This window comes from Ursus americanus, chromosome 29 (assembly GCF_024610735.1).
Source record: "Ursus americanus isolate L20-20 chromosome 29, mUrsAme1.1.p, whole genome shotgun sequence".
Lineage (NCBI taxonomy): Eukaryota > Metazoa > Chordata > Mammalia > Carnivora > Ursidae > Ursus > Ursus americanus.
In genome coordinates this window covers 261,293-275,565 of record NC_142155.1, presented here as the reverse complement: position 1 = coordinate 275,565, position 14,273 = coordinate 261,293, and the positions used below count along the sequence as shown (strand labels likewise).

Genomic DNA, 14,273 nt, shown 5'->3' with positions numbered 1-14,273 from the left:
AGGGACGCATTGCCTGTCTGGAGGGAACAGAGCAATGCAGAACACCCACTGAGGATCCAGCTGCAAGCCAGAGATCCAGGGCAGAGCCCCGGCGACTTTGGAGCCATTTCTAAGCTCCTGCCATCTTGCCCAGTGGAAGAGAGCATGGCCAGAGGCCTCTTGAATCCATTCCCTCCCTAAGTGTCAGGAACACTTGCACTGCTGATGCTGTCCTAATAGCGTTCCCAGAGCCTCATGTCTCCCTCATCTCCACCAATCCTAAAGGAAGCCGGTCTTGGGGCAAGCTTATTCTCAAGCTGTTTTTCTTCTTGTCTCATCTGCAACTACCCTCAGGCACAATTACCTGGGAGAACCTGGCTGCTGTGTTGCCCTTTGGGGAAACCTTTGACCTGATCCAATTAAAAGGCTCCACGCTGAAGAAGGCCTTTGAGCACAGTGTGCACCGCTATGGCCAGTCTACTGGAGAGTTCCTGCAGGTGGGCGGTAAGTCACCCTTCAACGTGACATGGGATTTCCTGCTGCTTGCCTTAGTTCCCCACATACCAGGACCTCCATGGCCATTTGTTTAGGTCTTCCTCCACCCAACACCAGTGCATAGTCTTTCAATGGCCATGGATTCCCCGACCACTGAGATTAGGTCAGGGTTAAAGCCCCAAGGCCATGGTAGTGAGCAGTATTTGCTACATCTGATTTGGACATCAGATGGACCCTCTATAGGAACTGGCCCTCCAAATTCTAAGCAGGTTAGCTGCCTTGAGGTCTAGTTTCTATTAAAATCTAAGTTGTTTAGACATTCAGTATTCTTTGCTTAAAACAAAAAGCAAAAACAAAAAAACAGCCCTTCTCTGTTCTCTTCATAATTGCCTGGAACCATGCAGCGACTCAAAGGAATGTAGTGGCCGATCGGTTTTAACAAGGATGATTTCTGGGAGCGGCAGCCACACATAGACACATTGGGACACCTGGTTCTGGTTCCACTGTGACCTGGGACAGGTCTTCAACCTCTCTGAATGCAGTGAGAAAACCTGCCCTACTCCTCTGATCACAGATCACAGTGAAAATGGAATGAAAATAAATGCTTCCCAAATTGACAAGGACTTCTGAAACATTTTTGTCCAGAATGATTTCTACAGTTCGATGAGTTAATCTTTAAAATATTAATAACTTTATTAACTTTGACTCTGACACCATATGTTGGGGGTTTTTTTTGTTTTGTTTTTTTTACTGTGGATGGTAGGTGATTGCTTGGTCTCATCCTCCCTCTGTAGAACCCCCCCCACTCTTGGGACTGAGGGGCTGCAGATGGTGGGGGAGCCCCACCTGCTGCCTATGGGGTAACCCAAACAGTCTGCATTTTTCCAGGACAGAGTTGGGGGGACAACAGGGTTTTGATGCTCCAGCACAGTGCTGGGTAAGTTACCTGTTTTGTGAAAGTCATCCAAGCCCAAATTATTACCATTTAGGAGTCTTCAAAATTCTAACACATGTTCTGCACCTCTCATCTATTTCTCATTTTCCAAAGCCATTGCACAAGTTGCTGACCAATTCATTTCGAATTTTAAAAAGATGTGATTTCTCCCTGCATTGCTACCGCTGGCCCATTCTGAGCCAGAGCCAATTTTCCTCCCGGTGGTTCTCAGACCTCCCAGGACTGGAGGATAATCGTAACCAAATGCTGCAGTGTCATCTCAACTCCCCTGCTGAAACTTCACTCAAGCTCGCACTCCATGAAAACCCAGCTCAGGGCCCCAGTTGCAGATTTTGGCCAAAATCTCTTTCTTAGAAATCTCTTTCTTAGATCTCTTGGATCCAGTGACAACAGACTCGTTTCTCTTCTAGGAATTCAAGTGGTGTATGATCTTTCCCGAAAACCTGGGGACAGAGTAGTCAAATTAGATGTTCTTTGTACCCAATGTCGAGTGCCCAGTTACGAGCCTCTCCAAATGGGTAAGACATATAAGGTAGTCCTCCCAAGCTTCCTCGCCAATGGTGGAGATGGATTCCGGATGATAAAAGATGAAGCATTAAGACACGACTCTGGTAAGCACAATCTCCCTCCCCCTACTCCAAAAGTACTCACAAACAACAGTACTGGTCCAGAGAGGGGAGCTACTCATGATGCCAGGACTGCAAAGCCAGAACAAGATCCCGCCCGTGTTGCCAGCTCGCCCCAGCTTTGTTGGAAAACAGCAGCACAGCACTGGGGAAGATGTGCCCTGCCCCTCCCCAGCACACAGACCCACCCGTCCAAGCCCAAAATGTTTTAAAACTCTTTTAAGCACATATAAACGGCTATTCAGATTGTGAAATATGAGTAAGTTTTGCACATACAGAAAAACCTTATCTCCAGAACTTTAGATTGGATCTGGAAAATCCTATAAACTTTCTTGAAGTATTTAGTGTGAATAGATGAGGTAGGAGTGGATGGGATGTGCTCCCCTCCCCCCTTTCAGCACAGTGGGTTGGTGGAGCAAATTATAAGAACCACCATACTTGACTTCAGTCAACATTTTTGGCAGCATTTAGGATCATTTTACCCCAGCCTCACTTTTAAAAATCAGTTCTGAGAACCACTTCATGTAGAAGTCCACTCATGGGAGATACCTGGGAGATTTGAGTCCCACAAAGGCCCTGAGGATGCCACCAGCACAGGGCTTTTAAGATAATTAATTTTTAAAAAAGAACCACTTCACATGCATAAAGTCCACTGGTAGAATATACTACCCCTTCCTCTTCTCCAGGGCAGAAGCCAGTGTGCTTGTAAGACACATGCAAAGCTTCTCTTCATTTCCAGGAAGGAGCTCGGCTAGGTTCCTCCTCTGCTCTACCATGGTGGGCCTGCTATTTTAACTGCTTGCTCCAAAGAGGGTAGAGAGCAGAGCTGGGGCAAAGGAGGCAGCCCTTCCTGCCAGGAAAGGCACTGGCTGCTTCTGTCCATTCCATGATAGAAGATGGAAGGGCAGGATTAAAAAGGTGTCCTCTTGAGTCCCACATGAGACAGAGGCTGGTGGCTGTGCATTACCCGAGCCCAGACCTACAGGTGTTGGAGAGGAGGAGCTCACATAGAAGGTTTAGGAAGCCTTGGCCCTAAGGGTTCTCAACCTTAGCTATACATCAGAATCACTTGGGGAGCATTTTATTTTTTTTTTATTTTTTTTTTTAGAATTTATTTATTTATTTGACAGAGAGAGCCAGCGAGAGAGGGAACACAAGCAGGGGGAGTGGGAGATGAAGAAGCAGGCTCATAGCGGAGGAGCCTGATGTGGGGCTCGAACCCAGAATGCTGGGATCACGCCCTGAGCCGAAGGCAGATGCTTAACCACTGCGCTACCCAGGCGCCCCTTGGGGAGCATTTTAAACTAAATACCAATACCTTGGCCCCAACTTTTAAGACATTCTGATTTAACTGGGTTGGGATAAAAGTCTCTTCCAGTGATTCTAATGCAGGAGTGAGAAGCACAGCACAGAGTTCTTTTTTAAATATTAGTGATAAATATTTTTATTGAGGTATAACTGACATATAACATTGTATTAGTTTCAGATGTACAACATGACTCAGTATATGTATATATTGTGAAAGGGTCATCACAATGTCTAGTTAACATCATATAGTTATGGGGACTTTTAAGATCTGCTTTCATAGCAACTTTCAAATATGGAGTACAGTATCTAGGTACTATGCTGCACATTACATCCCTATGACTTACTTGTACTGGAACCCTGGACTTTTGATCCCCTTCACCCGCTCTGCCCATCCCCCCCCCCCACCACTTCTGGCAACCACCAGTCTGTTCTCTGTATCTACAAGCTTGGTTTTGTTGCTATTGCTTAATTCCACATATAAGCGAGATCCTATGGTATTGTCTTTCTCTGACTTATTTCACTTAGCATAATGCCCTCAGGGTCCGTCCATGTTACTGCAAAAGACAAGATTTCATTTTTGTGGCTGAATAGTACCCCATTGTGCATACGTGTGTGTGTGTGTCACATTTTATCCATTCATCCACCAGTGACACTTTTTTCCACATCTTGGCTATTGTAAATAATGCTGCAGTGAACATGGGGGTGCATATTTCTTCTTGAATTGGTGTTTTTGTTTATTTCAAATACTCAGAAGTGGAATTGCTGGATCATACAGTGGTCCTATTTTTGATTTTTGTTTCCCGCAGGGGCTGCACCAGTTCCACTCCCACCAACAGTGCACCAGGGTTCCTTTCTCCACATCCTTTTCAACACTTGTTATTTCTTGTCTTTTTTGATAATAGCCATTCTAACCGGTGAGGTGATACCGTAGCTTTGATTTGCATTTTCTCTGATGAGTGCTCTTGAGCATCTTTTCATGGTGTCTGTTGGCCATCCGTATGTCTTCTTTGGAAAGACGTCTATTCAGATCCTCTGCCAATTTTTTAATCAGATTTTTGTTGTTTTTGTTTTGAGTTGTAGGAGTTCTTTGTGTATTTTGGGTATTAACCCATCAGCAGATATAGGATTTGTCAAGTGGCATAATTAAAACAAAATTTTTGTCAGGTCCCTATGTGTTTGTTGTAGTTACGGCAATTGGTATTTTTTTAATCACGTCTCCTCTCTTTTGGAAATGAAGTCTCCATTGTCTGTCAATTATGTGAAAATGATTTCTGACCAGGCAAGCAGAAGGAAGCTACTTTTATGTCTCAACTAATTGTTTTTGACCAGTTGGCTAATGCCCTTTTTTTGGAGTGGTTCAAAAGCAATAATGTCAACAACCATTTTCTTGAGTCATCTCAGAGTTGACTAAGTTACCTAATTATCTAGCAGAGAACAATGGGCACATTTGACATCTGGGACATGAAACAGCATCAAATTCTTTTACCTTTGATTACCACTCTTCTTGTCTTTTGTGACATTTTATCCCTGCTTATGAAAGAAGTATCTTTCCTCTTATAATTATAGAGGACTTTAGAGAAATACATTGGTTTTCTCACTTCTTACTCTTGACAGTTACTTACTCTGTAAGTAAAACAATGTATATATTTTTCTAGGTGACCAAGATATCAATGTGGTTTCTGGATACATCTTAAAAATGAAAGTAATTTATCCAGCGGTTGAAGGTCGGATCAAGTTTTCTGCAGGAACTCATTGTCATGGAAGCTTTTCTCTAATATTTCTTTCGTTTTTGGCAGTGATCATTGTTTTATACCAATAGCCAAAAATTCTTCTTGCCATTAATGTGTGGAACTGCATTTTTTTCCAAGTGAGATTCAAGTCTGCCTTTTAGGAACTGGCTTGGTGATGGCACAGACCATCTTTGCAGGCGCCTAGAAGCTGAGCTTAGAGGATTGTTAAATGAAGACACTGACATCATCACACAGGATCAGCAAGTTAATGAATACACAGGAAAAAAATGAAAATGAGCCCTTTGACAGGAAGGCCAACCCTCTTTAGTTTACATATGCAAATTTTAATAAAATTTTATTAACAATTTTAAACCACAGAAATCATTTTTCTCCTTTATATCCATTTTAATCCACCAAACAACTATGTTTACATTTTATCACTTTTCATTTACAAGGGAGTTTTAAGCACATTATCTTATTTGATGCCTGTAACTTTGGTGGGCAAGGCAGGTATTGTTTTTTCCCATTTGTCAGATGGGCAACTGAAGCTCAGAAAGAGCAGACTTGTTCAAGGCCATGCAGCTGAAAGTGACACATCTAAGACCTACACCCAGGTTTTCTGACCTCAAGTGCAGCACTCTTTCAACTACATCCAGTTGCTGTTGGGAATGGTACTTAGTGGCTTTCTCTCTTCAGAACTATCAACAGCATCAAGCGCCTAGACGATAAGTGTCTGCTTTATTTCATGTCTCTATTTTTTCCTTTTTAGATCCTGTTGTTATAGTGAGTTTAATGGACTAACACAGGGTAGCATTCTCTCTTGTACAACCCATGTGCCTTTATGAGTCAGGGAACAAACAGTGCAGCAAATGATGGGAAAGGCAAAAAATAGTCCAGGATCAGGGAGAAAGGGAAGGGAAGAACAGGACACCCAGGATGTATTTACATTACAGAAGAAAAAGAGCTAAAGGGCATTTAGATTTGTTAGATATTTGTTAAGGACTAGCAGCATAGTGCCTGACATGTGGTATGAGCTGTTAATAATTTTATGGGATTCCATCAATCTGCCTCTGTGCTCTTTCCTTCCTTCTTTCTAATGTAAAGGTACCATTAAAGAACCTTCTAAGACAAGGTGTAATTCTAAACCTGCACCTGTCCCTCCCCAGCAAGATGCCAGCCCTGTACTTTAGTCACGCTATACACACACACACACACTCTCTCTCTCTCTCTCCCCGCCCCCACCCCAGTTAAGGAAAATCCAGAGGGAAGACGAGACAAGGATTGATTTTTAAAAGTGATATTACACAAGGATCATTCTCAAATATATATGAGAACTCCTGCCTGGGAGTGCATCCCTCTGAGCGGAACCTCAAGAAACACCCAGACTGATGAAATGATTTACACCCAGAAGAACAAATACTTGCCTAAGGTGGTCATGAGGCCATGCGAGCCTGCTCAGCATTGCACAAATGATTCAAAAAGAAATGGGAGCCTTCACCTTAAAAACTGGTGAGCAAATAGCAGTAGATGTTTGGAGAAGCGGTGCTTGTTGCTTAATGTTTAAAAATATGAAGTACACTTGATACAAAAATACACTTTTAAACTCTGTAACATCTTTAAAAAGGCTACTGCAGTAAAATAATGCCCTCAGTTTTATGAATCTACAGATTAGCTATAAGTAAACAAATGTCAGTAAGATTATAAGAGGAAAATTCGAGAAAGGTGCATTTGGAGTACATTTTTTATGCTTAGCCAGTAAAATAGAACAAATACTACTGGAGCACTAATTTTTAAAGAATATTTTTGTTAGTTTTCTAAATATATGTGCATGTGTTGTGCAGTGGTTTAAGAAATGACCTCAGACACTTTGCAATTGAAGATTCAATTGTGCAATTCAATTGTGCAATAAAACTGAAGATATGCTCCTTGTCTTTGGTAGTTATTTCTTCTCTCAAGCCAACACTATAATCTGAGATGATATGACTGAAGCAAAACTTTGACAGCTTATCACCGGTATCATTTCCCTTGACCGTAAGTCCCTTGCCATCTGACAACCCTATCCTCTTTCTCAACCAAAAAATGAGAAGAAAAATGAACGCAGTAAATAAAGGATATGTTAAGTAATACCACGATATATTCTGGCTTCATGTACAGAATCTGACGTAGAAACTGTTTTGAGGCCTGTTGTTTACTAAAAATAAAAATGATCAAGCTAGACAATGCTGGGGATTTAATTTATCTGAACTGGCTGTACATCTAAGAATCTTCAAGCGTACTGATAACACAATAAACCAACTGTCACACACTGATCAGATTAGTACATTAAATTCACTTGGTGGCAGAGCTGCCTTCAGCAGTTTGCAGCAAAGAGTAAGCTGGGTTTCTTAGGAGAGAGTTGAGGCTGCCAATAGTTGTCCGTTACAAAAAGTTGCTCCGTAAAGACTAAGCAGTCCCATGGATATATGGCTAGGCTTGTCAAAATTAGCAAAGGTTCCTGATTAGTTACCTGGGACTGCTGTAATAAACTGACACAATCTGGATGGCTTAAACAACAAATTTATCGTCTCACCATTCTGGAGGCTAGAAGTCTGAGATCCAGTTGGCAGGGTTGTTTCCTTCTGAAAACTGTGGTGAAGAATCTATTCCAAGCCTCTCCCCCAGCTTCTGGTGGCCTCAGGCATTCCTTGCCTTATAGCTGGTATTTTCTCCATGTTTTTACATCCCTTTCCTTCAGTATGTCTGCCTCCGTGCCTCCCCCTCATTTTTTCCTAGGATTTACTTATTTAATCTGGGAGAGAGAGAGAGAAGACAGAATCTCAAGCAGACTCCCTGACGAGTGCAGAGCCTGACACAGGGCTCGATCTCATGACCCTGAGATCATGACTGGAGCTGAAACTAAGAGTTGGATACTTAACCGACTGTACCACCCAGGTGCCCCTCTATGTCCACTTTTATTAGGACAAAGTCATACTGGATTAGGCCCACTGTAATGACTTCATTTTAGTCACCTACAAAAACAGTATTTCCAAATAAGGTCACATTCACAGATACTGGGAATTAGACTGAAGCCCCACCATCTTTTCAGGGGACACAGTTCATCCCTTTAATATAGTCTCCTGGCACGAAACAGAATCAGCTGGGGCAACCCGGCAGCCACCAGCAGCTTCTGTGACTTACACATTTTGCAAATGAAAGATTATAATGAATGTTATTTTTGTACTGGTAAAATAGGATATATTTTAGCAGTTGATTTGGCTCAAGTACAGCAAATCAAAAGGCACCAGTTTTCTTACCTGATGCAGCCAAAAGGAGGTGTTTTACCCAAAAAACAAAAAATATAGTGAAGAAATGGGCAGAAGACACGAACAGACATTTCTCCAAAGAAGACATACAAATGGCCAAAAGACACATAAAAAAAAAATAACATCAGTGGGTATCAGGGAAATACAAATCAAAACCACAATGAGATACCACATCACACTGGTCAGAATGGCTAAAATTAACAACTCAGGAAACAACAGATGTTGTTGAGGTTGTGGAGAAAGGGGAACCCTCTTACACTGTTGGTGGGAATGCCAACTGGTGCAGCCAATTTGGAAGACAGTACAGAGGTTCCTCAGAAAGGTAAAAATAGAGCTACCCTACGACCCAGAAATTGCACTACTAGGGATTTATCCAAAGGATACAAACAGTGATTCGAAGGGGCACCAGCACCCCAATGTTTACAGTAGCAATGTCCACAATAGCTAAACTATATAAAGAGCCCAGATGTCCATGGACTGATGAATTGATAAAGAAGATAAAGATACACACACACACACACACACACACACACACACACACACACACACACACAATGGAATACTACTCACCCATCAAAAAGAATGAAATCTTGCCATTTGCAATGACGTGGATGGAACTAGAAGTATTATGCTAAGCAAAATATGTCAGTCAGAGAAAGGCAAATTATCATATGATTTCACTCATATGTGGAATTTAAGAAACAAAACAGATGAACACAGTGGAAGGGAAGGAAAAATAAGACAAAATCAGAGAGGGAGACAAACCATAAGAGACTCTTAACTATAGGAAACAAACAGAGTTGCTGGCGGGGAGGTGGGTAAGGGGATGGGATAACTGGGTGATGGGCATTAAGGAGGGCACGTGATGGAATGAGCACTGGGTGTTATATGCAACTGATGAATCACTAAATTCTACCTCTGAAACTAATAATACACTATATGTTAATTAAATTGAATTTAAAAAAAAAAAAGATAGTTGCCTTTCTCCAAAGATTCAATTCCCCCGTTCCCTAATATGAAGGTAATATGAAGGTAATTATAACTTTTCTAACAGTATTCCTTTTTCTCCCCTCTTTTGTTCTCTTCTATCAGGGATTAGCAAACTATAGCCTGAGGGCCAAATCCTTCCTGCCACTGCTTTAGGTAAATAGGGTGTCACTGAAATACATTCCTTCCTGCCACTGCTTTAGGTAAATAGGGTGTCACTGAAATACATCTATTATCTGGAGTGTTTGATAGAAAAAGACCATAAATATGAAATTAATGAAAAAAAGTGAAATAAAAAAACTATTTTTCCCTGGAGCTTATAGGCCTCAGGTTAAAGATTTCTCCTCTGTGTATCCAGCACTGTCAAAGAATTACTGGATACATTACAGAAAGCATAGTTAAAATGGAATATAGTGAACTGGCAAGACCTATTCATTTGTTCATTCATTCATTTAGTCAACTATTATGCTAATGTTGACTATATCTGAAATTACAACTTGTGTATATATCATTACACAGTCTGTTAAGAACCGTAGCAAATTAGACTTCTATTCATATTTCTATTGTAAAATCAAATGGTTTTTATTTTTAGTAAGTCAATAAATGATAATTTAAGTGCTTGCTTACAATCATTTCTCAGAATCTTCTGATATCTATAATTATACATAAAACACAATTTTATAATGTCCTTTTAAATCTGAAAACATCTTTCCATCTATTTCATGTCATTTTATCCCCTCAAGCAGAAACACTGAGAGTTGTTTCTAGAAAAACATTTCAAAATGAGAAGCTCAGGTACTAGGGGACACACATAAAGATGGATAGAAAGTAATGTACAAAGTAAACTGTTTGAAATGACTGGGGAACATACTTTTTAAAAAGGATCCAAAAAGTGCCTACTTTTGGAAATAAAAGCTTCTTTTATGGGGCAACACTGACAAGCACATGAATGAAGATGAGAGACAACCTAAGTTTGAATTCTAACTTCAGTACTGTCTCTGGCTTCGATATCCTTACCTATAATATAGAAATAATATCATCTCACAATTACTGTGATGGATGAGAAAATGTGATAGTGTATATAAAATGCCTGGCTGACAGAGACTGCAACTAGTTCCTTTTCCTTTTATAAAGTGAATGATTACTTTTGTATGTGTAGATTTTTATACATCACGTTTTCTTTAAATAGAGCTCACCCAATGCTATTAATTGAATTGTATCCTCCTAAAATTCTTATGTTGGGGGCACGTGGGTGGCTCAGGCAGTTAAGCATCTGCTTTCAGCTCAGATCATGACCCTGGAGTCCTGGGCCTGAGTCCCATGTTGGGCTCTCTGCTCCTCGGGGAACCTGCTTCTCCCTCTCCCTCTGCCTCTCTCCCCGCTCATGCTCTCTCTCTCAAATAAATAAATAAAATCTTAAAAAAAAAAAATTCTTATGTTGAAGCCCAAAACTGCTTTAACACAAAAATTCTCCATATTTGGAGATGGGGCCTTTAGGAGGTAATTAAGGTTCAGTGAGGTTGTAAGAGTGGAACCCTAATCCAATAGGATTGGTGGCCTTGTAAGGAGGAGGAGAGAGAGAGATCTCTTTCTCTCTTCCCACACACCTACACAAAGAGGTCAGGAGCACATGTGAGAAGGTGGCCAACTGCAAACCAAAAGAAGAGGCCTCGGAATGAAACCTACCTTGTCAGCACCTCATCTTGGACTTCTAGCCTCCAGAACTGTGAGAAATAAATCTGTTGTTTAAGCCACCCAGCCTGTGATATTTGTTATGGCAGCCCAGGCAGAATGATGCACTCCTGATGCACAAGATTTTTCTCATCTAAATAAAGAGAATATTACAATTTATAGAAGAGTAGGTAAGAATGGCATAAAAAGGGCTGTAAATATTTTATTTTTCCAGTTTGCCATGACATTTTAAATAACAGTATTTAAAATGCTACGGATTTAAGTGTGAAGAGTTAGCCTGATTAATCTTCCACCTGTCCCTGAGAAATTAGTAAATGTTTAAGGCTTGGTTATTAAAGTACCAATTCACAGAAACTCATATATATTCTAGAATTTTCAAGCAATGAAAAATATAATAAAACTGACAAAACCTTTTCAAAAATTACAATACCTAATAACCATTTTTTAAAACCTTGGGGAAAAAATAAGTGAATAGTATTAAATAGGTTAGATTTCCAAATTATATTTAGTTTCATATTACCCAGCTGAGTATCTGATACAGAGCTGAAACTCAGTAAGCGTACTCTGAATGAGTGTTACAACCAATTAGCAAATACAAAACTCTCAATCTTGAAAGACAAATTTGTTTCAAGGAGAAAAGTAAAGCATGGGAGAGAACTGTGAGTAGAATTCTGAACACTAACTCTAATATTTTAAATTAACTTTCCTCAAGAAATACAATTAATTCCGTATTTTCCTTTTGGAGAGACAACAGACATAAACCAAAAATCTACTTGACTAAATTGTTTACATAAGATTTTGGAATATAGCTACTACGTTCATTCAGTGAGATGTAGCTGCAACTCCACAATCACAAATATCTGTAAGTAGCCAGTTTTCACACCTGAAAAGGGCTATAACCTGTCAATCCAGGAAGAGTAAGAAGTCCTTTGCTTCTTATGAAAACTCATAAAGAATGTCTTCTTTATAGACATGTAGTTAACTAATAGAAAACAGGAATAAAAAGAAAAAAATCTACTAAAATGTATTAACTCTAAATAAGAAAGCAAATCAGATCTTATTCCTGTTTCTCCATACTAAACATAATTATTTTCAAAGTGATACAATACAAAGATTATTGGTTTTATCTGTTTGCCCGAAGAGGATTATGAATTATCTCTTTAGAAATGGCAATAACAAATGACAGATGTTCTAATAAAATTAGGATAACAGGTAAAAAAATGAAAGACTATGAAACCCAATCACTTGTGACCATTACTAAGTTTGTGTTAGTCTTTATTAAAACAAAAAAAAATCAAAATTTCAGACATTGGATTACATGATATATACAAGAATATACAAAAGTAAAAGAAAGAAAATACTACACTAGCACAGCAGAAATTTGTTATCTGGTTATTCTTTCCCAAATCCAAATGTTTACATCCAGGACGTCACAGAGGTAACTTCTTTTTGTACCTAAAGTAAAAATAAATCTACTTAATAGAAGACAATAATAAAACAGGGTTCATTTGTGAAGTGCCTAACAATTAATACCATTGTATAAAAATTCTAACCTAAGACATATATATATATATCTCCTCCAGATTCAATACAATAATAATATTACCATTCTCCAATTCCAATTCATTTTGTACTCTTGGCTTCATATAAGTTCAACTGCCCCAAACCACTCAAATCTAACTTATTTGGCATTCAGTGTTACAGACAGAAGACAGCCTAAAGAGCCTGACCCATTCTAGTGCTAGGATGTAAACTTACACCCTCCTCTGCAAAGACTCTACAGAGTATAATGTTCTTATCTGCTCACAATTAGGAAGGGACAAAGTCAAAACACAGGCTGTTCCTTCCCATCCCCCAAAAACCAACTCTATGTCTCTGCATGTCGAAAAAAGAAAATATAGAGTAATTTATTAAGATTGTTCATTTTTAAAAGGATCACAGCCACAAGGTTTTCCTTAATTTTTGAGTCCCTAATTAAAACAAATATTAGCATATTATGAGAAACATAAAGAATAAAACTGCTGCGTCTCAGTTACCTTATTGAGCTCTGGAAATAGTTCTTGTATCACAATGTCCAATAAAACATAAGTCAGCTAAAGCACCAAAAAAAAAAATTTTTTTAAGGCATTAGACAAAAGCCATTAAAAATGATAAAAACAAAATTCAGGACTGTGGTTACCTCTAAATGAGAAGGCAGGGAACTGAACTCAGATACACATGTCTTCACAAGGGCACATTTTATTGTCATACTGCATAAATGTTAAAGACACCAACAGGACACAAAATTTTAACTATATTAAGATCTCAACAAAATATGTACAGACTGAACTATATATGTAATGTTAACTGGTTATTCCATGTAATCTGAATGATGGAATTCTTAATTTTTACATTTTTGCTTTATTTCATGAATTTTGTATATGTTCCAAATTTTCTACAATGAATCTATGTTTAAATCAAAACAACTCATGTTATAAGGAAAAAAAAAAAGTAACTCTTAACCTCAGAGAACAAACTGATGATTACCACAGGCGAATTGGGTGGGGGTATGGGTGAAATAGGTGATGGGGATTAGGGAGTGCACTTACCAGGATGAGCACTGAGTAATTTATAAAACTGTTGAACCACTATAATGCACTCTCGAAACTAATACAATACTGTATGTTAACTATACTGAAACTACAATAGAAAATTTAATTTAAAAATAATCAGCAAAGGGGCGCCTGGGTGGCACAGCGGTTAAGCATCTGCCTTCGGCTCAGGGCGTGATCCCGGCGTTATGGGATCGAGCCCCACATCAGGCTCCTCCGCTAGGAGCCTGCTTCTTCCTCTCCCACTCCCCCTGCTTGTGTTCCCTCTCTCGCTGGCTGTCTCTATCTCTGTCGAATAAATAAATAAAATCTTAAAAATAAATAATCAGCAAAAACAAAACAGATAAAATACTGTTTTTTCTATCTGAACGTCTGAAGAGCACTGCCTTGATTTCACATAATGTCACTTCACAATTAATAATATACCAGACACCCTACTGTGTGTCGTTCACAAAACCTAGCCAACACTAGTTAACCTGCTTTAATGAATTTTACCTGCTTATTGAGAACGGGCTGTTGTAAGCCATCAAATAGAAGTCTGATGCTTTCATACTTGGCTTCTTCACCAATACATTTGACTATCAGATCTAAAAGAGAAAGCCAAATGT

General features: G+C 39.3%; 2 protein-coding genes across 11 annotated transcripts in view; one reads left to right on the top strand and one right to left on the bottom strand.

Moving 5' to 3' along the window:
* The window catches only part of NT5E (5'-nucleotidase ecto), a 47,038-nt gene extending 40,022 nt beyond the window's left edge, over positions 1-7,016 (top strand). Inside the window, exons 7-9 of one of the 2 annotated variants that reach the window (XM_045798490.2) lie at positions 334-483; positions 1,840-2,040; positions 6,341-7,016. In XM_045798490.2, coding sequence (XP_045654446.1) covers positions 334-483; positions 1,840-2,040; positions 6,341-6,378 — 389 coding nt within the window. In that variant the 3' untranslated portion in view covers positions 6,379-7,016. Of the gene's footprint in view, positions 1-333; positions 484-1,839; positions 2,041-5,018 lie in introns of both variants that reach the window. The other variant, XM_045798481.2, reaches the window with a different exon arrangement.
* Positions 5,677-14,273, bottom strand: part of SNX14 (sorting nexin 14) — an 81,166-nt gene continuing 72,569 nt past the window's right edge. For 4 of the 9 annotated variants that reach the window (XM_045798408.2, XM_045798437.2, XM_045798427.2 and 1 more), the window contains 3 exons: positions 14,161-14,252; positions 13,111-13,167; positions 5,677-11,207 (listed from right to left, as the gene is read on the bottom strand). In XM_045798408.2, the coding sequence (XP_045654364.2) occupies positions 11,094-11,207; positions 13,111-13,167; positions 14,161-14,252 (263 nt within the window). In that variant the 3' untranslated portion in view covers positions 5,677-11,093. Of the gene's footprint in view, positions 11,208-12,315; positions 12,530-13,110; positions 13,168-14,160; positions 14,253-14,273 lie in introns of those variants that run through there. The other 5 variants (XM_045798444.2, XM_045798461.2, XM_045798455.2 and 2 more) reach the window with 2 other exon arrangements.